The sequence below is a fragment of the Amphiura filiformis genome, chromosome 2, assembly GCF_039555335.1.
Source record: "Amphiura filiformis chromosome 2, Afil_fr2py, whole genome shotgun sequence".
Lineage (NCBI taxonomy): Eukaryota > Metazoa > Echinodermata > Ophiuroidea > Amphilepidida > Amphiuridae > Amphiura > Amphiura filiformis.
Window position 1 is genome coordinate 22,566,736 of NC_092629.1, and position 25,953 is coordinate 22,592,688.

A 25,953-nucleotide genomic window follows, 5' to 3' on the forward strand; every position below is an offset into this window, starting at 1 on the left:
TATTCATTTGGACACGTAAAAGTGTCAAATTCATTCCATTGTGTTTTATATTGTTATACTAAATCATCCTGTCAGGGTCATAAAGGTAATTAAGGTAAAATTCAACCATCTCAAGTTGTCAAAGGAAAACATATCATGACTAATGTGTATTAAATAGCGAATTAAAAAACCAATCAAACTATAACTGCGGCCTTTTCCTTATAGATAATAAAATGCATTCATTTAAAATCGTGATTAAAACCGAGTTAGAAGTTGACATATATCATACGTTCTTGAGAGTAAATGTCAAATAATTCATCCATTATAATAAATTATAAGATTATAAAAAATGAAATGACGGAAATCGATGCTTAACAAGTTGAATTCATTTTTTATAATCAATACACTTGACATCCGCGCTATTTCAATTGTTTCGACGAATTAAAACACAGCAGTGTTACTGTTAGCGATAATGGTCTCTATCTCTCATGCATAATAAAACTATTTAAATAAACTTCATTATACACTGATATACGTTATGATAGTATCAGATTTGATTTGTTCTTTACGCGTAAAAACAATACAGTTTGAGACATGTGTTTATAAGAACACCTTAAATAAATACAGGGTGTCCCATAAAAAAGATGGCCCGATTGAATGTTATGACAATTTTATTGTTAATAAGTTTGCATTGTCAGTTTGTACTTTATGAAATCCACATCTTTTAGCTATCATTGGCAAAATAAAAACAGATCTCATTTGATTAAATTGATAAAATCCCATTTGATTGTGTATAAATATTCACCAATATTCTGTTTCATCCGCTTTGTAATATTTCGCCGTCACTGTGCTGTGGGTAAGGAATCTTTCAAGGGGGTGCAACAAGTACGAAAAATGCATAACACCTTAAATATTATGGCGGCCAGCATACCACGGGCGGGGCGGGGGGTTGGGTGTATGACTTCTCATAGGTGGGCTGCTGCCCACTATCCCCACTGGCTAAGCCACTGGTTGAGTTGACATTCCTCGTGAAATAACATTGTTTTCGTATTTGAAAGGAATTCAATCATGTTTCACCGTTGTTCATCTACACGGATCCGGCGCCTCTGTGTGGTTTACTCTGTCTGGAAAGCTAAAGCTGCCATCAAGCTGCCCTCGCGAAGTAACGACGTGGACGCATATTTGTTAAACGGTGATGAACAACAGTGATACATGACTGTAATAGTTTGCTATAATCCTTTGTTAACATTAACAACTTACTTTTTTATTTTCCATTTTTAGTGTACACGACAAATTTGAAAGCTCCAAACAAATCAGCGTCATAGTATCACCAAACGGGAGAGCCACATGGTTTTCACCTATCATTCTTACATCTTCATGTAAAATGAACACCCGCCATTTTCCATTCGATTCCCAGTACTGCTACATGACATTTAGCTCTTGGGCCTATGACGGTTCACAACTCGATCTTTCCTATCCAAATGACACCGATGCGGCACAAAATGTGTTTAGTAATAATGGCGTTTGGGAACTCGTCAGTAATCACGTACACATAGAACATCTCAAACTCAAGTGCTGTCCACATCCATTCATTCAACTCGTATATAAGCTGACACTACAACGGACTTCAGTCTTTTATGTTATCAATATAATTGGGCCGTGTATCTTGCTGTCCGTATTGATGCTTTTAGTGTTTTGTTTGCCACCGGAGTCTGGGGAAAAGATATCATTAGGAATGACCAATCTGCTGGCGTTGATGCTCTTTCAACAGTTAATTGCGGAAAATATGCCACCTCTGGGAGATGAAGTGCCCTTAATAGGTACGTATTTTATTGTTCACAATAAAGCAGTTGAATAATAAAAAGACAAGATTGGCACATTCTATTTAAAATAAAAAAAAGTAATAATTTCACAACATATAACAAGACCAATATAAGCCTGAAAATACCGAGTTAAAAAAAAACACACCACCCATCCCACATAAAACACAATTCGGCCAATTACAACCTAGTCATGTTTCAAAGCAACACATATAGCAACATTATATTGCTATGCATGCCAATTGACTTCAACAATTAGATTGACGTACTGGGCACTTTACATTAATCTTTCGTTTAAGATTGACTTTAAAAAGTATACAGAACTGTAAATAGATAATTGAAGGGTCATTGGATTGTCTGGTGAGTATAAAGCGATTCAAATAAAACATTCCACCTTTGACAACGATGAAAGTTAGAAGCCGTAACTCTGAGGTTATAGATTTCAGTTAACGCCAGAAAGACGTAACTCATTGCATAAGGATATATACATAAGAATATCTTAAATTCCACTATTCTTAATAAGATTGACATTTTTTATAATGAATATGATACAATGTTCGGCTATAGGACCAATGTGAGCTAAATCATACACTTACAATGGGGGTTGTAAATAGTTTTTTAATCGTCAACATATTGAATCTTGTTTTTTCTCTAAATGGCATTTTTTGCGTTATGACATGCAATCTTCGATATATTATTACATTACTTACTATCCAAATGCTGTGTGATTTTAAATACACGTGAAAAAAAATACACCTTTTTCAAAGATTTTCTTCATATTGACATAGCGATTATTTGTCAGATTGCAGGTAGTTAAGTCAATTTTCGTTGCATGCAACTACAGTTTGAACGGCAATTCATTTTTAACCTATCCTTGAATATTCAAATAGAAATCTCGAAAGTCAGGCGTAATGCAAGCTATATATTTATTTGACGAGGGTTATTCTATTGACTCATGTTATTTCTCGTATACCACCATATCGTGTTACCCGTATTGTAAAGTGCGTTCACTTCTGTTTCAAAAGGAAAATATTCACATTGATTGCCGTAAGGAGCTTTGTATTCATACTTTAAGAAAGACGTCATTGATCAATAAAAGCAAAGTTGTTAAATGTGTAGGCTGAAGACGACGTATCTTTAATTAAATGTCTTCACTCCCGTGTCCACTAAATTGTAAAAGGGGGGTCAATGAGATGGAAAGCAATTGTTATTCACATTCCGAAATGAAAAGTATAGGGATCCTAAGTGATTAGTTGAACGAAAACACACTAAGAGTGTATTTTTGAAACCAAACAAAAGGCAAACATATCAGTTGTAACTGGTATGGAAATGAAGTACGTATTTCAATCAATGCACAAGTGTGCTATTGAATTGCGGAGACTATGTGTAACATCACAACGTAAACAATCGACACCATTCCGCTTCTTATAGATGACCGTTGGTGGCGTAGGTTAGACAATATATTTCCTACAGAAAGTTTCTTTCATACTATATATAATTGATTTGACTTTTACATTTTGTAGAGTGATATTTTCATCTAATCATATGTTACTCTTAATGTATTGCAAAATGGCATGTGTTGTATATATTTTGATTGAGATTTCAAAATATTTTCAAATATTTTTCAACTGGATAGCATTTGTCCCAAAAAGATTAAAAAATAATGAAAATCAATCTTTCCAACTGAAAATTCAATCGAAAAAGATTTGTCCCTGTCTTTAAATCGCTAGAAGATGAAGAATCAATCATTTTGATTGAAAAAGAAATGAAAATTCAAGTCACTCGACTAAATATATAGTCGGAAACGATTTGTCCTTAATTCGAGAACGTAAAATTTTGGAAATTCATTCTTTATGATTGAATATTCAATCGGGTAATTAAAGAATGTGCTTTTCAGCCTCATTTGGTTACATTTTTTCCGTAACTCTTCAGCACCAAATTCATCTACCCAAGACAAACATGTATTTGTGTGTATTTTCATATGGGGGACGCACATTCTCCCCTACACCACCCATTCGAAGTTTTAGGGTTAATCAGAACATAAAGAACTTCCTAGGAGGGAGAGATACAACTTAACAAATTTGCTTTTGGACCCTTGTGTGCTTAATATTGCTAAAACGTCAATGCTACCGCTTTTGCTGAAAATACCCACACCTTATTTGCCTTTCTATAATGATTCAGAAAAAAAAGTATAGTATGCGCTATGTGGGGCAATTCGTAACCTTAGTAACACATCAAACTAGGATAATAAATATTGCATTTTATCATAGACCATTTCTATGATTTTATTGAGACAAAATGACTTTGACAACTATTGTGCTATCTGGATAAGAAAGAACCATAGACAGATACTAGTATATTATTCTTTGTCGGCTTTTTTTTAGCAACAGGACAAACAATTTGAGTTAACTTTCATCAAAATCAGAGCAATAACTCCATTCTCGTATGATAACAGTGACTATGATGAGTTTTGTGCGTGTTTGGGTAACTTTGAACTTAACCCTCTGTGGACAGTTCAATGACCCCCTTTCCATTAAAACGGGGGTAGAGTTTGAATGTTGTTTTCATCCTTTTTCGCAATTCTTTGCATTACAAAATGTTCTACTACCCTTTGTATCTTATTGATATACGATGCGTCTTAAATTAAAGATATTAGGACAAGTCTAAGAAATGCTGTTTCCATTTTTACTAATTATAAAGCAAATATCATAATAAACTTAAGGAGATTTCCAAGTAAAACGGCATCTCTACTGTTTCTTTTCCTATACTTTTTTATTATTGTGAACTATAGTTACAATCTCTTTTACTAAGACCGGGCTAAGGAGATTGAGACAGTAATATTGCATGATTACGCATATTTTGTATCACGCTCTAATTTTAACGTGCTCTATTATTTTATTGACACACTTTCAATAATGAATTCAAGTAGCTACTGCTCTGTAAATTTAGCCAGATTATTAGTTTCTGCAAATTCAGATATATACGGCAGTACTGGAAAATTTGTCGAATGGAAATTAAAATATCCTATTGAATAATTATTGAACGATAAAGATAGAATGTTAAGACAATTCAGTTGTGAAAAACAACAGCATTAATGTTTGCTTCTAAGATTGCCAAATGAAGCTTTTAGCCGCGATCATTAATACATTCCAAAGTTTAAGTTCCCATCAGAACCCCATATTACACTCTTCATCCGGGATAGAAGATTAAATTGTCTTTATGGTGTTAGACGGTGTTTAGATTACAAGGATTATGTGATATTCCTAGATTACTCTGTACTTAACCAACTTACCTCCTGATTTTCAAATCGTTCCCACATTTATGTAGTAATAAGCATCAATGCATGGTATGTATACTAGCGTTTACTTTACCAAATGTCAAATCAGCTTCAACAGGATAATATTCAATGTTTAATTTCAACCCCCTTTAAGGGCTGGGGTATGAACGTTCGGACAGTATTTATTTTGGGACATTAGAGCACATCAGACATATCGAATTGCATTCTGAATACGAAGAATGTCATTCTGATATCAAATAATTTTGATTTTTGAAATTCGCAATTTAATACACATTTTATGGCAAATCATTAAAATTGATATTTTTGATATTTAACAGTACTTGAAGTAAACTTTATAAATCTGATGATTTATACTTAAAGTGTATGTAAGTGGGATGAAAAGCCGACAATCAATTGAAAATTTTGACCTTTCGTATTGAAGATATGGATTTTTTTCCCAAAACACCAAAAATAAATTAGGTCTTTTTGGGAAAAAATCCATATCTTCAATATGAATGGTTAAAATTTTCAATTGACCGTCGGCTTTTCCTCCCTGCTACATATACTTTAAGAATATATCATTAGATTTATATAATTTACTTCGAGGACTGTTATATATCAAAAATTTGAAAAATATCAAATTTTTATAATTTGTCATAAAATTTGTATTATATTGTGATTTTCAAAAAATGTAAATTATTTGATATCAGAAAGACATGCTTCGTATTCAGAATGCAATTCGATAGGTCTGAGGTGCTCTCATGTCCCACAAAAAATACCGTCGAAACGCAATAAACGCTCATTTTAGATCCCTTAATGATGTTAAAACGCTGAATATTAAAGAAGTTAAATCATACCCTTTTAACCCTCGTCAAACTGAAAAATCTTGACATTCTGTTTTCAATCGATACTACTGTCGAAGATTTTGGAAATATCTTCCACATGGGTAGTAGAAATTTCAATTGTAATTAGCACATTAACCAACTCTTTTTTAAACTTTTTAAGAGGATATCTGAAATATCAATTAAATCTGCGTAATGTGTCCATTCCATTTGAAATTCATTTTCTTCTTCGGGAAAATATTTTCAAAATCTTACACAGGGTAATTTGGATTTAAATTGGAGAGCCTGGTTCCATTGATACCAAAATCTGATGTATGATTGGAAAAAAAATCATTCGTTTGCTTTTAATATACACAAGAATTACCGTTTTTGATATACAGATATAAACGGTTCCAAAAAAATTAGTCGCCCCTAAGCATTTTTGGTATAATCCAAAAAAGATATGATGAATTCTCTTGTTTTAAAGTTTGGAACTTAGGCTGATTATGCATTAAGTGAACGGGCTTTTTTTGTTGTCATCTTTTATCATCTCCACTGAGAAATACAGCCATTTATACAATTTTCGACCAAAAAAGTTGCACCTTCTACATAGGTGCATGACTTTTGGTTTCAGACCTCTTTCACTTGAAGAAAATTAATCAAAAAGGAATGTTTCTATATATATATTTTAAATAACTTAAGTTAAGATGTTCATGAATGAATTTTTACACATTTCAAACATTCACACTGTATTTTATTATGGGTTGCAATAAAATAAAGCAAATATATACTTTTAATCAGCTCAAACTCTTAAATAACAGTTAACATTTAACTCACATAGCCATGAATAATTTAGCAATATTGCATCTACTAGATAAATTGATATTAAATTACTAATAACGTTGGTGGTTTAAAAGGCCTTGTTAGTTTCAAATGTGCAATGATTCGTTTATACCGGCAAAAATGCTGTCTCAATTCAAAATTTTAAGGGGGTACTACACCCCTGACCAATTTTGTGCCTATTTTTGCATTTTTCTCAAACATTATAGCACATTGGTGACAACAAGTAAGATATGTATATTATAGGGGCAAGGACTACAATTACTGTACTGAAAATTAAGCAACTCAAAGCAAGTAGTTATTGATTTATTGATCAAATATTGGTTTTCCCTCATTTTTGACTGTAACTCCACAACTGTTGTCTGTGCTGAAATAAAATTTCCAGTGCAGTAGTTGCAGTCCTTGCCCCTATAATATACATATCTTACTTGTCCCCAATGCGCTATAATTTATCAGAAAAATGCAAAATATGCACAAAATTGGGCAGGGTGTAGTACCCCTTAAGGCGAAATTATGACCAAATTTTATTCAAATCCCTCTTTGTTGCTGTTCTCTTTCTTTTTCATTGTTAACTTATTTTCCTTTTTCTATTCTTTTCATTTCAAGACGTTTTGCACTTCGTCTAATTATTATTCTTATTTTTCTTCATCATCTCCAACGATTCAGAACATTCAACATCGTTAGCGTTATTTTACTCTATCGGTCGTAGCGCCCGTCGTATCTAATTAGAGACTGTAGACACATATTCGTAAGACAAAACCGTAATACACTGTACATAAGCGCTGTAGTCAAGTATGTTCAATTGTTGAAACACTGGACTGGTTCTTGCCGGCACGGGCTCAAACAAAACTTATTATGTTTAGCTGATTCAATATCACCTGATTATTAAATATAATAATTATAGCATTTTTTGCATAATGTCCAAATTGTGCATGATTTTAAATAAACATGATGAAGGATACACATTTGTCTACGATTTTCTCCTTATAGCGATTATTTGTCAGAACTTATACAGTTAAGTGAATAATTAAAGCATTGCACTCAGCTGGTTTGAACGACAATTCACTTTTAACATTATCCTTGAATATCTAAATAGAAATCGAGATGACTTATTTTATTTCTCATATACCACTAAGTCATGTTTCCCGCGACGCAAAGTGCGTTCACTTCTGTTTCCAAAGGAAAATAGTCACATTAATTGCCGTAAGAGGGTGTATATATTCAATCTTATGCTTAAAGAAAGTGTCATTTATCAATAAAAAGTTGTTAAATGTTTAGCCTGAAGACGACGCACGTTTACGTAAATGCATCACTCAAATTTCCTTAGATTGTAGGCTGTATGAAAAAGGAGGATCGATGAGATGAAGAGAGGTGAACATTTTATTATGCACACTCCGAATTTCGAATATCGTCATCTTACAAGGATCATCCGTGATTTGTTGAACCAGAACACATTATTATATCAGAATTGATAAAGAACTGAAGCTCAGACAAACCGGCACTACATGTTTACATGTAGGTGTCGTTGCGTTCATCACCACACGCCACAACAGCTAATGTCGGATCTGCCGGGGGAATTGAACATTTACTGATTTTATTTCCTCTAAAATGTCTCACGGCCAATTTAAATCAATTATATATAGAGAGGGCGACCTATCTACTGTGTCCTAGCAGGACATCAGTCAATATGAGACATTAAATCATAAATGCGAGGATCCAGAGGATACTTGCCTGCGAAAATATGTATAAATAAAGAAATGGATGTCAGACCAACTGGCACTATAATAAAGGGGAGAAAAAATCAGAACCGTTCAGATTCGAACCAGCGCGCATTCACGAGCACCACACGCCACAAGAGCTATAGTGGCGGATCTGCCAGCAAAAATGTCTAACGGCCAGAATTGATTGTAAAACAAAGCAAACTTGATTGTAAAATAATGTAAATGGCAAACATGTAGCAGTTTAAATGGTATGGAAATGAAGTACGTACTTCTATGAACGCACGGGTGCGCTGTTGAATTTGGAAAACATGTGTAACATACGTGCATGCGGAATTTACGCATTGTGTACCAATCGGCACACTTTTCCTTTGCTTATTTGCTATGTTTTGTAAATTGAACATGTGGTGCCGTAAATATTTGTCATGGCATACATGGGCTCTTTGACTTGGGTAAAGTCCACGTACAAATAGAGAGATCGCTTCTTTGAAGATCCTAGGTAGCATTATATGCCCTTATTTGCTGGTGCGATTTTTACGGTAGGGACTTTTATTTTGTGCCTAAAATTATAGTTATAGAAGGTTATGCCTAAGAGCTCATATGCCATCTTTACGTTATTTGATTGAAATTGACATATTAGGACTGTCGGTCGGTGGTACAGTTTAGACAACATTATTTATTACTGACTTTCACAACTTGGTTTGCAGCCACATTTAGTTATTTATTTTTGACCGTAACTCTTCGTCACCACATTTATATACACACGGAAGTATTTTGTGTTAATTTTTTCTCTCATTTACTTTAGTGTGCATTTATTTATTTCTGGAGATAGCATCCTATGTTGATATATAATTGGATGGTTTGAATCCAATACATACATTTATTGGCCCAGTTATGAGTTTTAAAATATTGGACGAGACGTACATTATTTTAAAATTCATAGCGAGACCAATAAATTTTGTATTGGGTGAAAAATGCAACAATTTTATCATTTTTATGTTTTCAGAATCTTGCGTTGGTCAAAAATGTGACTTTTTAATACACAAGGTGATTTTAGGTATAAAGCGCGACTTTTTGACGAGATATGTTAAAATGTAAAAAATGAAGATTTTTGGTCAAATGTGATTTTTGGTCACAAATGTGATTTTTAATAATGCCTTCCACTTCTTATAATTTACTTAATTTTAATCTATGTTATTATGTGTTTTACTATTATTTTCTTTATTGCACAGAAAACATCCAAGCTCGAACAGGCACAAAACCCACACATTAGGATACAAGCATCAACTAAAAACCTACCAACATATCAAGAGCGTACAGAACATTGACATGGATATTAAAATATGATACCATACATTTTATAGAATTCATCGAAAAACAGCTATATTACGGAAGTTGCAATGCTAAAATAAAAGTCAATTAGAAGATCTAACATATTTAATCCTCGCGTTGGAAATGGTACGTTGTACTATAAATATTAATTTCCATTTCAGAACAATGCCACTTAACTCCTGAAACATTGTCTTTTAGAATATGAAAACGTTTCAAATTTGATATTAGTTTGTTAATACATTTTATTTGAAATTTGATACCAATGTGTTAGTATATTTATACGTATTTCTAATTTAATATGAATTGAATTGCAGACTAATGGCAACCATTTCGCTTAAAATTAAACATTATATAGTCAGTTTGCCGAATAGACATTGACACATACTTTATTCAAAAAATGGCAAAAATATAATTACATCCCAAGGCGGTTTTCATAATGTAAGGTTTTCAATATGAAATACAAACATTCTTCATATTTCTAACGTCACATTTCAAAGCCATCCCTCGCGGCAAATCAGGCTAATGGGGGAAGCACATTTCCCCTTTAATAAGAACATAACGAACTTATAAGAGGGAGAGATGAAATTCAGTTTTCCATTACCCACTCTGCTTTTGGACCCTTGTGTGCTTAACGTCGCTGCAAAATCAATGACAAAGACTCGCGTATACACGCTCCTTGAGACTTTTCCTATCGAGGGACCATGAGTTTAACCCACTTGTCTTGTTGATCTATTTCAACTTGTCATATGCATATAGTAGCAATGTATTTTCTCTGTCAGCACGAAATTGGAGCAAATGTATAACAAGGGACCGAAATACGAATTAGAATGTTCTTTAATAATGTACATCCATGCAAAATGTGCAAATGTAGATGTTGAGAAAACGAGGACAGACAATTTCACCCATGACTTTAATGCAAATTATTTTTTTTTTACCGCGGACTTACTTAATCCAATTTTATTCTCCTCTTCTTCTCTTCCTTGTAAACTCGCGCTGAATTGTCCGTTTTTGGTATAGGTATATATCTCGATAGTTACACACAATTTTACACACAGTTTGAAAATATTGGGCTTCATAACTGCTAAATTATTAGTCTAAAGTATGTATAAGTTTACATATTTAGAATTGCAAAGACTTAATAAATTCATATGTGAGGTCAAATGTTGGCAAAAATGTGTTTTTTATTTTTTTATTTTTTTGTTGTTGAAAAAATCTCCCCAAAATCTGAATTTTTGGCCCATTTTTTTCGCACCACATATAGCAAGTAAACATTTGTCAAATGGAGTATAAATATCCCAATTTTTTCGGTCCGCCATAACAACTTACCTTAATATCAAAATTGATGAAAATTGCATATTTGTGTTCTAAAGACACAAATCTAGAAAGTGGTTTCTTATTTTTTTTTTTGAAAATGCGTCCAAAAGGATAATTGTTTGACTTTTTTCAATTTTGACCAAATTTAGGATATTTAAGGTATATTTTCGAAACATAGAAACAAATGAAAAAACACTTTCGAGATTTGTGTCTTTAGAACACAAAATGCAATTTCGTCAATTTTGATGTGTAGAGTTGCTATGGCGGACCGATAAAAAATTAGGCTTGGAAAATAATGTTTACACAAATCTTCTTTGCTAGTTGGCGGGAGGGGGGTGGCAAGCTAACCTTGGCACACATTAATTAAGCGCCTTTTAAATAAAACGCTCTGAAAACTCCAAGGCAAAGAGTACGGAAACGCTTTTAAAATATATGCACATTTTCCTTCTCGAAACGCATCACGCGAAAGTCATTGACAATAAAGTGGCCAGGGCAAACTAATTTTATGTTCTTCTCGCATAACAGCGCACACCAAACTGCGATGGAGTATTATATATTGAACCCAAGACCCCATAGGCATGCAGGTACCCTTACTAACCTCTTAAGGTAATGCTCTCCCACAAACAAGGTTTAAATTATTTGACGAAGGATTGAAAAAAAATATATATATATTATGGATCTGATGTTTTGGTTATGTTTGAAATACACAAGAATTATCTTTTTAGTCTAAAAAGAAATATCTCTTTCATTACTCAAAGAAGTCATTAACCTGAGAAAGAAAGTAAATAGTATATAGATCCATTACTTCAGGCGTCTGTTTTCGTGAAAGGTTGAGTCCCACGAGGAGTTTGCAGTGAGAGTATGCTTACCTGTAACTGCTTGGGGTGGTGCTTGTGAGTTAATCCAATACATTCGTGATATTGATTTACAATTCACACTGCACTTATTATGGGTTGAAAACTAAAATAGAGATATTGTAACAGTTAAACTCATATCGTCGGACGCATCACATACTGGTCTATCTCGAAAAACACGCATTTCGAGAAAATCGCAATTGAAAATCTTCGTATTAAGTTAACCTTTCTATAATTTAATTAGACTATGGATTTTAATGAAAGTGGTTTTAAATTAAAGCATATACTTAACAAATTTATTTAAGTGGAATTTTGAATTATATTTATGTATGCAGTGTTGCTTAAAACTACACTAAAGTTGTAGTTCTGTATGTGAAATAGTTAATTCCCGATATCGTATTTAAAATTCGTTTCATACTGGTCTATCTTGGGGGCTATCTCGATTTCGCGAACAATGATGTGACTTTAGACGCATCACATACTGGTCTATCTCGAGATAGACCAGTATGTAATGCACTTTCAATACGATATATCGGGAAATTAACGATTTCACATACAGAACTACAACTTAAGTGTAGTTTTAAGCAATATTACATACATTAATATAATTCAAGATTCCACTTAAATAAATCTGCTAAGTATATGCTTTAATTTAAAACCACTTTCATGAAAATCCGTAGTCTAATTAAATTATAGAAAGGTAAACTTAATACGAAGATTTTCAATTGCGATTTTCTAGAAATGCGTGTTTTTTTCGAGATAGATCAGTATGTGAAAATACGTATTTTGGAAAAATCATAGATAGTTTAAATTAAACATTTTATAACTAATTATCTAGGAAAAATTGAGGTCTGTAATTTGTTGTATTTGAAGAGCTCCGTAAAAAAGAACTATATACCAATTTTCTCAAAAAAGTCAAAAATTCAAGATAGACCAGTATGTGATGCACCCGACGATATGGCCATGGATAAATTTATTAAAAATTACATATGGCCATGACTAAACTTAATTCAAATTGCATCTACTTAACAAATTGATAATTAATATACAAAAGCATTGGTTAAATTGTTTATAGCACCTTTCTAGTTTCACATGTAAGATGATTCGCCGATGCCGTCATAAATGCGGTCTCAAATGTATAAGGCGATAACTGACCAACTTGTTCAAATATTGGTATCTTTCCTTTTCATCTTCATCTTCATCTTCATATTATTCTTCTGTTTCTATTCTTCTGACTCCGCTTTCTTCGCCTTGTATATCTAGATCAGCATAATATCATTATTAATCATCGCCTTTTCTTCCATTCTTGTTCTCTTTCGTTATCTTGTTGCTTATACTTGTTCTACTTCTTCTCTTCATTGTTATTCCTCTTCTTCTCCTTCATATTACTTTGCTCCTCTGTTCTTCTTATATCAAGTGTTTTTAAAACACTTGAATAATTATCGAGCTATTTCTGATTCTTCTGCTTCTTCTGCTTCTTCTGCTTATTCTGCTTCTTCTGATTCTTATCCACACTCTTATAAAATTCTACGTACGGCAAATATTTCTTCTTCTCCTCATCCTCGTTCTTATTCTTCTACTGTATTCTTTTTTTCAATCTATATTCGTTGTATAACGTGCTAGCTCATTTTATGATGCCCTATCCTTCAAAACCATTCCAATCGATATCTACGTTATCAATGGGAGACATTTAACTCCCATTGTGTATGAATAACAGTGCAGTTATACTGCACAGCAAACATGATTTGACCTTTGCAGTACTTAAACTTGGTTAACAGGAAACTATTCCAGCAAAATAAATTGATAAAGTCTAGTCTATCCTCCACATTGAATGATGGACTGCACTTATGCCCAAATATGGCACTTGCCAATCAATAATCACCCACTTGAAATCCCTGGCTCGCTGCATTGACCAAAGTTATCGACAAATATGGGAGCTGTTTTTGTTGTTAACTGTGATTTACATATCAGGGAAGTACGAACATTTGCAGATGCCCCACATACTCAGTTGTTAGACTACATGTAATGTATACATTATTCTTGATTGACAGCAAGTACAAAAAATATCCGTCAAGTGGTTTAGCTGTAATGTCATTCGGAAGAGAGCGGTCTACAAGTGAGTGACAGTCACTAAAAGTGGCACTCGATTTACACAGGGAATTTTGCAGGCCATGCCGTGCCCTACTTACTAAAATACCAAAGTGCGAATATTTCCAAATTCTACGACATGTTACAAAACTATATTTCCTAGAATTTCAGAGAGTACAATAAATATTGGCCGGTTATTTTTTCACACAGTGACGTTAGTTAGGAAATGCCCTATACCTCTAACATACATTGTTTGCAGAGGTCACACCTCAATGGTTAGAGCACTGTGCATTGCGTACAGGAAAATGAACAGTAACTGCAGAATGTGCTTTCTAGCACTCATTTGGTATCAAATCAGAGGAGACTGTATACATGACGTATACCACATTTGTCTCACGTTGAATGAATATAACCATAGGGTTTCCGTGCCATGTGATATAGCGCGCCGGTGTGAAATATATCCCCAGTCGATTGATGTGAACAGATGACATTGATTTTGCATCACAGAACTGACATGAACCTCTAACGCACTAAAATATAGGACAAAATAACATCACGTGTATCCATTACAGAAGACGGCTGCCGTGTGCATACTTCTTCATCAAACGTAACCGACCTGGTTTGCAGTATCCAATAAATACATCCTTAAAACACCATTTAAAAAGTAATGCTGATTCCAAGGCAGGTAATGTCTTAGTTCAAATTATCACCTGAAATGTACTAGGTCATGAAACAACGCGTATTAGATGCGTATGGGCTTTGTACATTCTGCATTTATTTATGCTTTGGTTTTATTTGGGGTAAAGAATATCACCCAACGAAGACGGCTAATTTATAATGAGAATTTTATGATTTTGTTTAGATTGCATTTCATTTCCATGATAACGTGAGTAAAATGTGTTTGTCTAATGTCATGTTAATACACTTTAAATACATGTTGGCCTGCAAAACATCTTCGGATCCTATGGATCAAGGAGAAAAAGAACACTTTTCAGTGGTACCAAGATCGTATTTTCATGGTGAGGTCCAGGTTGTTAACTTAGACCATCCACCCATAACAGCAATCACCATATTTTTGATGAAAATAAATTTAAATTAAAAACAACAACAACAACAACAAAAACGAACCGCGCGTGTTACGCCAAACGACCTAAGCTAACAGTAGACCAATCATTTGCTTGTACTTATTTTGGTATCACTGGATAAAAGAGACCAACTATACATCGATACAAAATACAATACTATATAACGTTTATGATTAATAGGGGTTCAACAGCCCCCCCCCCCTCGTAATCCGTGTTAAAAAAATATGGCTCAATAGTTATAGTGTTAAGGGAGCGGATAGCAGCGTTTGCATATTTTTTGATTGGTGTAACATAAGAGCACATGAGACATATCGAATTGCTATCTGAATATAAGGAATGTCCTTTTGTTATCAAATTATTGTGATGATGCGCAAATAATAGATCAAAATATAATAGCAAATAAATTCTTATTTCTTAATTGTTATTTTGCAAATGTTGATCCTAACCTAGCCCGCAAAATCCAGACTCCTGGTGCTAATGTTCATACTTTTCTTCGTAATATCAATTCCCCAAATAATTCTTTGTTTTTTACTCAAACTGACCCAGAGGAATAAATGCGGTCTCAAATGTATAAGGCGATAACTGACCAACTTGTTCAAATATTGGTATCTTTCCTTTTCATCTTCATCGTCATCTTCATATTATTCTTCTGTTTCTATTCTTCTGACTCCGCTTTCTTCGCCTTGTATATCTAGATCAGCATAATATCATTATTAATCATCGCCTTTTCTTCCATTCTTGTTCTCTTTCGTTATCTTGTTGCTTATACTTGTTCTACTTCTTCTCTTCATTGTTATTCCTCTTCTTCTCCTTCATATTACTTTGCTCCTCTGTTCTTCTTATATCAAGTGTTTTTTAAAACACTTGAATAATTATCGAGCTATTTCTGATTCTTCTGCTTCTTCTGCTTCTTCTGCTTATTCTGCTTCTTCTGATTCTTATCCACACTCTTATAAAATTCTACGTACGGCAAATATTTCTTCTTCTCCTCATCCTCGTTCTTATTCTTCTACTGTATTCTTTTTTTCAATCTATATTCGTTGTATAACGTGCTAGCTCATTTTATGATGCCCTATCCTTCAAAACCATTCCAATCGATATCTACGTTATCAATGGGAGACATTTAACTCCCATTGTGTATGAATAACAGTGCAGTTATACTGCACAGCAAACATGATTTGACCTTTGCAGTACTTAAACTTGGTTAACAGGAAACTATTCCAGCAAAATAAATCGATAAAGTCTAGTCTATCCTCCACATTGAATGATGGACTGCACTTATGCCCAAATATGGCACTTGCCAATCAATAATCACCCACTTGAAATCCCCTGGCTCGCTGCATTGACCAAAGTTATCGACAAATATGGGAGCTGTTTTTGTTGTTAACTGTGATTTACATATCAGGGAAGTACGAACATTTGCAGATGCCCCACATACTCAGTTGTTAGACTACATGTAATGTATACATTATTCTTGATTGACAGCAAGTACAAAAAATATCCGTCAAGTGGTTTAGCTGTAATGTCATTCCGAAGAGAGCGGTCTACAAGTGAGTGACAGTCACTAAAAGTGGCACTCGATTTACACAGGGAATTTTGCAGGCCATGCCGTGCCCTACTTACTAAAATACCAAAGTGCGAATATTTCCAAATTCTACGACATGTTACAAAACTATATTTCCTAGAATTTCAGAGAGTACAATAAATATTGGCCGGTTATTTTTCACACAGTGACGTTAGTTAGGAAATGCCCTATACCTCTAACATACATTGTTTGCAGAGGTCACACCTCAATGGTGAGAGCACTGTGCATTGCGTACAGGAAAATGAACAGTAACTGCAGAATGTGCTTTCTAGCACTCATTTGGTATCAAATCAGAGGAGACTGTATACATGACGTATACCACATTTGTCTCACGTTGAATGAATATAACCATAGGGTTTCCGTGCCATGTGATATAGCGCGCCGGTGTGAAATATATCCCCAGTCGATTGATGTGAACAGATGACATTGATTTTGCATCACAGAACTGAAATGAACCTCTAACGCACTAAAATATAGGACAAAATAACATCACGTGTATCCATTACAGAAGACGGCTGCCGTGTGCATACTTCTTCATCAAACGTAACCGACCTGGTTTGCAGTATCCAATAAATACATCCTTAAAACACCATTTAAAAAGTAATGCTGATTCCAAGGCAGGTAATGTCTAAGTTCAAATTATCACCTGAAATGTACTAGGTCATGAAACAACGCGTATTAGATGCGTATGGGCTTTGTACATTCTGCATTTATTTATGATTTGGTTTTATTTGGGGTAAAGAATATCACCCAACGAAGACGGCTAATTTATAATGAGAATTTTATGATTTTGTTTAGATTGCATTTCATTTCCATGATAACGTGAGTAAAATGTGTTTGTCTAATGTCATGTTAATACACTTTAAATACATTTTGGCCTGCAAAACATCTTCGGATCCTATGGATCAAGGAGAAAAAGAACACTTTTCAGTGGTACCAAGATCGTATTTTCATGGTGAGGTCCAGGTTGTTAACTTAGACCATCCACCCATAACAGCAATCACCATATTTTTGATGAAAATAAATTTAAATTAAAAACAACAACAACAACAACAAAAACGAACCGCGCGTGTTACGCCAAACGACCTAAGCTAACAGTAGACCAATCATTTGCTTGTACTTATTTTGGTATCACTGGATAAAAGAGACCAGCTATACATCGATACAAAATACAATACTATATAACGTTTATGATTAATAGGGGTTCAACAGCCCCCCCTCGTAATCCGTGTTAAAAAATATGGCTCAATAGTTATAGTGTTAAGGGAGCGGATAGCAGCGTTTGCATATTTTTTGATTGGTGTAACATAAGAGCACATGAGACATATCGAATTGCTATCTGAATATAAGGAATGTCCTTTTTGTTATCAAATTATTGTGATGATGCGCAAATAATAGATCAAAATATAATAGCAAATAAATTCTTATTTCTTAATTGTTATTTTGCAAATGTTGATCCTAACCTAGCCCGCAAAATCCAGACTCCTGATGCTAATGTTCATACTTTTCTTCGTAATATCAATTCCCCAAATAATTCTCTGTTTTGTACTCAAACTGACCCAGAGGAAATAATATATATCTTCCGTTTATTCAAATCGGGTAGAAGTATAGTGGATTTGATGAAATACAACCCAATATTGTTAAATACGTCCGCACAATCATAGCTTGTCCCTAATCAGTTAAAATTTCTGAAAATTCTAAAATTTCGGTTTTAGTTCATGTTTAAATAGTTTGTATCAATCTTTAATTAAGAGGTGAGACATAAGTTGGATATTTTCTTTCATAATTTACCCCTTTGTGGTTTAATTTTAAACTAGATTTCGGTCCGTCCGTGGGCCCGTTTTCCTTCTTTTTTTTTTTTTAATTGATTTTTGGTAAATATTTTTGTGTTGAGACCAGAAGTTTTCAAACGATTTACAATGAATTTGTAAAAAAAAATATAAGGCAACTATCGCTACACTCAGGTGATAAAAATGTCCTTTTTCGTTAACTCGATGTAATGTCACTAACTTATCTTCAGGGGGCTCACACCTGGTATTTGCTTTGATATGTTAATTATTAAACGTCTATCATTAAGATAAAAGATGAGTCGATGTTGAAATGATTATGTAACCGATCGGTAATTACCAATAGTAGTGCAAAAATGGCAAACATTTGTGAAAAGTAAAGGGATTGGGTTCATCAGTGTCATTTGTATTTTTACTGAAGTGGTCGGGTGTGTTTATATCGGATACAAAGTATCTACAGGCAGAAAAAATATTAAGGTGCTAGTTCATGCTACTCACGTATATCCTAAAAAACACAAATATATCTGAATTCGGTCCTCTAATCGATTGAAAATTAAAGAAACGGTGATATATCGAGAACCCAACGAAATGAATAAAACGGGCATCCAATAGAGCAATTTGCATCTTTTAAATTTATATCTTTATTTGGATCGCCGTGACTTTATTTCTAGAACGATTTCAACGAATGAAATTTTAAATCCGAACTAAAGATACAGTTGTCGGCTGCTGGTTCTAATTACGACATGTCTCTCTTTGTTTAGTATATACAGGGTTCAAAATAAATAACAAAAAGCAAAACTAGCAATTTAATTATTTTTGATGTCTTCAGAATACATTTTGAAAAAAAAATAGTCCTAGTGACATTTCATTATAGAGTCGCTCTTATTGGCATTGAATTACCAACTCATTAATACAGTCACCGCAACCTCAAAATGATTACCAACGAGGCCGTCAAATACGTTGTTACGTCAGTTCTACTAATTTATATACTTCGTTAATTGTTGCAAATGCTGTTCAACCTTAACCTTAAACCTAGCCCAATAGTAATTAACATCTAATACGGTATTTATATACACTTAGGCCCCTTGAATCTCAAAGCAGTCCTATTATTTTCTATACCGCTTGATGTAATTTAAAAAGGTTTCTATTCAAAGAATACGCAAGAGTGTTAACGATATAAGAAGTGTATTCTTAATATTACAGCAGCATACACGGGAGATTAAACATTTTCATCAAAGTGTTTTCGTAACAACTGTTAAGTGTTTAGATGGGACAAAACGAAGCGGATGTAGGCGATAATATAAATAAATTAATACGTAATATTGGTTAGAAATAATTGACACAAATAGTAGTTTGAACACAGAAAAGATAAACCAAGATATTTGCTCCAGTGTACTTTCGCAATGTATACTTAAATATTCTTTTTATACTTCAATGGGCTCTAGATTTGATAACGTTTGGCTCTTTTAAAACAAATCAATAGGACATCCAATGGTCAGTTTACATCCTCAGCATTTGCCTCTTAGTTCAGTATAATTATACAGGGGTGGAAATAATTGGTACTCTAATTATTTCGTTGTCTCCATAATTGGTACCTTAATTATATTGCTGTCTCTATGCTGAAAATTGACAGCATATAGCTCTGTATACCCAGCAAACACAAACACGTTTTAAAAACGTTTTTAATAAGTTATATTTTGGCTTTTGGTTTCGGTAAAAACGTTTTATAACATTAAAATTTCGGGTTATATTAAGGTCATAATAACGTTTTAAAACGTTTTGTATGAAAACACATTACAACAATATTTTTAAATGTTTTCAAAAAATGTTATTGTAAACTACTTTTGCAAACATTATTGCCAAATGTTATGTCAATACTTAAATAACATTATGTTAAAATATTTGAACCAGGAAACATAGAAAGTTTCTTAAAATTTTTTTTTCAAAACCTTTTAATAACATTTAAATGTCGGGTTATACAAAGTTCATGAAAACGTTTTTAAAACGCTATTGAAAATATTTTGGGCAAACATTTTTCGCAAAATATTTGTTCGGTTAAGTGGTTAGATGAGACAAAATGAAGCAAATGTGGGGCGGTTACAGCATTGGATAATGTAAATAAATTAATACGCAATATTGGTTGGAAATTATTGACATAAATATTAGTGGGTCTATACACTTAAAGGAAAAAGAAAGAACCAAACTTGATGTAGGGAAATAGGCAAAACACGGACGTTATGCCAAAGGGAACAATAAAATTAATAACAATTGGTGGCACAAGGGTAGGTTTTACAGCAAAGCATTACATATTCTAGATTCTTTGGAGTGTGAAAACGACAGGGATCAGAAATACTTAAATGTACAATACAAAAGTACACAGGAGCAAGTTATGAAATCACTGTACACACAAGTTGAAAAAACAGAGGCAAATAAATAAAAAAAAAAATAAATAAAAAAAAAAAAAAAATAAATAAAAATAAATAAATAAATAAATAAATAAATAAATAAATAAAATGCCTTTAGTTTTGCTAACATCACAATATTATCTCCTGTGGTCATTGCTATTTCTAAGAGGGTAGATAATTTTTATTAAAGTGCAAAACTTACCGATACGGTTCACCGATTATATTATTCTGATACATGTATTATTCAGGGCTGATATAAATGCATGAACAGTTAGTTCAGAAATCCTGTGCATTATATATAGCTACTGAATACTGCAAAAGATATCAGCTAGGTTTTTCCTGTGGCATTTTAGAATTGTTTTTGTGATGATTTTGAGAACTATCATGACAGAAATAAGGAACAATCTTGTCAATAATCTAATTTATGTTGTCTTATGTGTTTGTTATGTTGCGTATAATTGGTTCCTTATAGACATACAATTACTGTGAAACATAAAATAACACTTTTCACTCGTGTTGTCTCACATTAAAGCAATGCAAATCGTATTACCAGAATAATACAGAAACATTTCATGACAATATGCCCGCCAAGGTAAAACGCAATCTAATTATATAAAATGTGCATTGCATTTTGGGGAAAACTTGCCACTATGAAACTATGGCGCCGAAAATGTCCCTGAAAAAGAGTTTTCCAGGGTATTGTCGAATTACACTAAAAATTGACTGAAAAACTTCCGAAAATGAGTGCCATCATTTATCCCACTGATGTGGTGTCAATCACATCTAAATGTAGTGGATAATGATATTGACATGGAAATTAAGAAATTAGTCTCTTGGAACAATAAGCAGACAATAGCCACTCTAACTAAATAGTGAATATTACCCAGAGTAAAGTTGACAATGGCATTTCAGAATTACTCTAGGATTTTCAGTGTGATTTTCAGCGTTCACAGGTTCAATAGAGTATTTAGAACAAAACTTGTTTTGATTTGGAATGCAGATATCAGGTATTAAGTGAATCAGTCTGCTCCAAAAGATATACAATGAATATGCTGGTAATTAACACAAGTAGAGAATTCTTTCTAAAGCGATAAGAATTATGCAACGCTATGAGAATTGAAAATGGTGCTGTTGTTTTATACAAGTGGGTATGTTGTACTAGTTATCATGTTAAAATTTCTCATTTAAAAACAAACACGACATGTTATTTACAGCATGTCCATCAGTTTGAACGTTTTATACACATTTTCAATTCTAACCGTTTTGTCTAATTCTCATCGCTTTTGAAAGAATTCTCATTATAAATATTATTAGTTGATACTGCGCTCCTACTTCGTCAGAAAGAGATATCCGATTGCTTAATACCACACTTCAACGGTGTTAAATAGGGGTTTATAACTCTTGCTCTTGCTGTTGTCTATAAGCTTCAACATAAAAAGAAAAGCTGAGAGACAATTCCTCAAAGTATCAATAGCTATCTCAAGAACAACTGTACTGATAGCCGATACTGGGTTTATCTGTACTCATTTCAATACTAATTGCACATTTTGGCATAAAAATGTCAAATTGGGAAATGTTATGAAATTAGAATAATGGAAACATTGGAAGTTGTCGTCTGCACCCGCTTGCAGAGAGTTAAGCTTGAAACAAAACCTATGTTGGTATTTGATAGCCTTATCTATATAGTTACAATGCTGCAGGAAATCGCTGTACAAATATTGAGTTACACAAATTAGAGCCCAGATCTAGTTTTGGTGCCACACTCTTCCGAAGACATGATAGCGAGAAAGATGTGAAGAATCTTCTACATATTTCCCAAAGGTGTCCTATATTTTGTCTTTCAAAGCTGAACTTTATTTGGGGCAAACATCTTATGGCTATATTTATGATATATATATCGTGTAATATTATGACCATGTTACTTGTTTTCTAAATTAAATCAAGAATTGTGTTGATTTTAAGGGATTATCTTGGTGTCCATATGTCCATGATAATTTTAAAATTAATTAAGAGCTGCTTTATAGGCTACTTACCATTACTATGTCATAAATAGAAACTTAAGAGTTACACAAATTGATATTTCTAATTTCCAGCACAAACGCTCGAATATTAGTGTGACAGCATTTGAACAATTTGATATATTTCACAAGGCTGTTTAATACTATACATTGGGATGCCTAAACAGATAAACTATTTGCGGAAGTACTATATATTTTGGTCATAATGATTAGTGTTTGTTGGTCAAAATTCTATATTTCTGGTCTCAAATCTGTAACATATCCATAATGTAGAAACTAGCGTTTGACGTTTTATTTTACTAGAGTATTATAGTTTGCTGATGAGCAATATTCAACTTGAGTCTTACAAAACAGCTGGACAAACCCGGTGCACTTTCAAAATCTATAAAATAAAAACTAGTAGCAAATGAGTTATATGAACAGCAAAATAAAAAAAGACTGGCCTTGTAAATTATACACACCATTAAGTCAACCCCCAATCATTGTTTTCAACAATTTACCAGACATATAGTATCTTTGATTGTGTATATAGTATGAAATGTGAACGACCAAGGGTTGCCTAATTAATTCATATACAGGCATCATTATCCCTGCAATGTGTATCAAATATTTAATGTTACTGCAAAATGTAGACAAAAGAATTATGGTCCCATGTACATTCACACCTGTATATTCTAAGCAAAGAACCAACAGCCAATGCATATATCAAAAGTTACATTTTAATGCACAACGCTAGTTAATATCTTGTTTGAGAACAATTGGTGTACAAATCAATAGGACATCCAATGGAGCAATCGGCAACTTAAATTTGCATCTTCCCTCGTGTCTTTATTTTTTTGACTAATTTCAACAAAATGATTTGGAAGATGCAGTTATTGGCTGCTGAATTTAATTATGACAGTTCTGTCTTTTTTAGTATATACAGGGATAAACAAAACTGGTACCTTATTATTATTTTTTGTTGTCTGTAATATGATACATAGTATATTAATGATATTACACTCCTTTTTATCTTGGTATATTTTCCATCAACCCAATCAATCAAAATCCCTTGGCCTGCTGAAACACATTTTTGTAAAACAAAATGTGTCCGAAATTTCTGCTCAATATTATAGATAATGAATATAATATTCTACCAAGTTTACTGATCTTGTCCCTTGAAACAATTTTAAAAAGAGCAAAATTAAACCCGTGAACGTTCCTGTAGAAACATATTAACCATCCCTTGAGGATAGACAGTCGGCTTTAAGGCGGTGTCAAGAAATTAATTAATACCACTAAAATGAGCTCCATTGACCGATCTACGATCAACATTAAATCATGTGAGTGTTTCAGTATGCCGACAACGGGTAATGTCCGTTGGATCTTGTTATATTGTGAAGTTCTCTGCTATTTTTTCTATCATATTTAGTGTTTATTCTCATCCTACATTTAATGTGCGTAAATAATGCTATACATATCATTACCTTTGCAATGTGATATATTAAATAATTAATTATTTAATAAGATATTGGGCATAACTGCATAATATGATACACACTATATTAATTGTATCACACTACTTTTGATCTTGTTATATTTTGCAGGCACTTACTTCTTCGCGATGGTGTTTCTCGGCTGTTTTTCCATCGTCTGTAGTGTTATTGTTCTACGTGTTTATCACAGAGGCGGAAAACACCCGGTACCAAGGCGACTACGTCGATTTTTACAACGATTCACCTTAACGTCACACATTGGAAGACCTAAAATTAACCCGCGAAGAACATCTAGTGATAGTATTGATCGTGGTGAAAGCATGCAGCTTGTTAATTTCCACGCTGTGTCTGAACACGAACGGTCTAAAGTAAAGCGGGAAAGTTCTTTCAATGGAAACGCTGGTAACTCTAGTGTACCTCAATCTGATGGTATGAGTTCAAGTGATGAGAAAAACAAAGACTCTCAGCCTCTCGAGCGAATACCACTTAAACCACGATCACCAAAATGTTATAAAAGATATCCACACGAGGACGACCATGAAGATGAGGATTTTATCGCCGCACAGTGGAGGAATTTAGCGACATTTTTGGACAAAGCATTTTTTGCGATATCAGCTTTTACAATGTTTGTTATGCTTTTGTATGCTCTTATCTGCTTTTTTATTGAGGACTGATGTTTTATATCAGTGTATTTTTGTGGTATGTATTATAAGGTTGTGTCTTCATTGTATTGGCACTCCTTGTGTTTGTAATAAGTACTAAGATATTTTGAACAATGCTCTAAAATGCATTCTGCATATAATCAAATGTGACTAAATAATGGTCCAAATTTGGCCAAAATCTATATTTTTTTGTTTATTATGTCATATACAGGGGCGGATCCATTAGAAAGACAAAGGAACTCAATTAAAGTGACACAATATGTGTACTTGATTTTTCCTACTGCGAAGGTTACCCTTCGCATTTGCTGTATGATCCATACATTTTCAATAAGCCCCCTCTTTCACAAACCTGGGTCCGCCCTCACCCTGACCATACAGACCAAGTATTTGTATATAATGTCATGCTATTGTTATTGATGAAGACCTGAATACATTGTTTGTACCCAAAGCTGGCTGAGGGTCAAAAACAATGACAGGTCACGTGAATTGTACATACACATTGCAGATGTTTGATTAACATACTCAATCTTAAAACATATTACTTACCTATTTCTGAGGAAAAAGACATCGCTTGGTACATACGTTAAAACTAACTAATGTACCTCGTCGAATTAGTAATCGTATAAATTCTGGTCGACCAACAACGAAGAGCTTTAGTCAAAGAGTCAAATGTCAAAGAGCACACATTCATACATACAAATCCTCCGATTAGCTTTTGATCAACAAGATTACATGTTGGGTTTGGTGGCTTGAAAGAAATTCAACATAATACATTTGACTTAATCCTCTAAGGAATGTAGAGAGCTCAGTGTAAAAATGTGTTTTGGCGGCAAGGTTGTGGGGGACATGCCTTCCAGAAAGTCTTGTCTAACAAGAAGACACACATGCATGGA

General features: G+C 33.5%; 1 protein-coding gene across 1 annotated transcript in view; it reads left to right on the top strand.

Moving 5' to 3' along the window:
• LOC140139074 (neuronal acetylcholine receptor subunit alpha-10-like) overlaps positions 1-25,435 on the top strand; it is a 26,372-nt gene extending 937 nt beyond the window's left edge. Inside the window, exons 2-3 of the mRNA XM_072160858.1 lie at positions 1,261-1,799; positions 24,510-25,435. Coding sequence (XP_072016959.1) covers positions 1,261-1,799; positions 24,510-25,072 — 1,102 coding nt within the window. The 3' untranslated portion in view covers positions 25,073-25,435. The remainder of the gene's footprint in view (positions 1-1,260; positions 1,800-24,509) is intronic.
• The last annotated feature ends 518 nt before the right edge of the window (positions 25,436-25,953 follow it).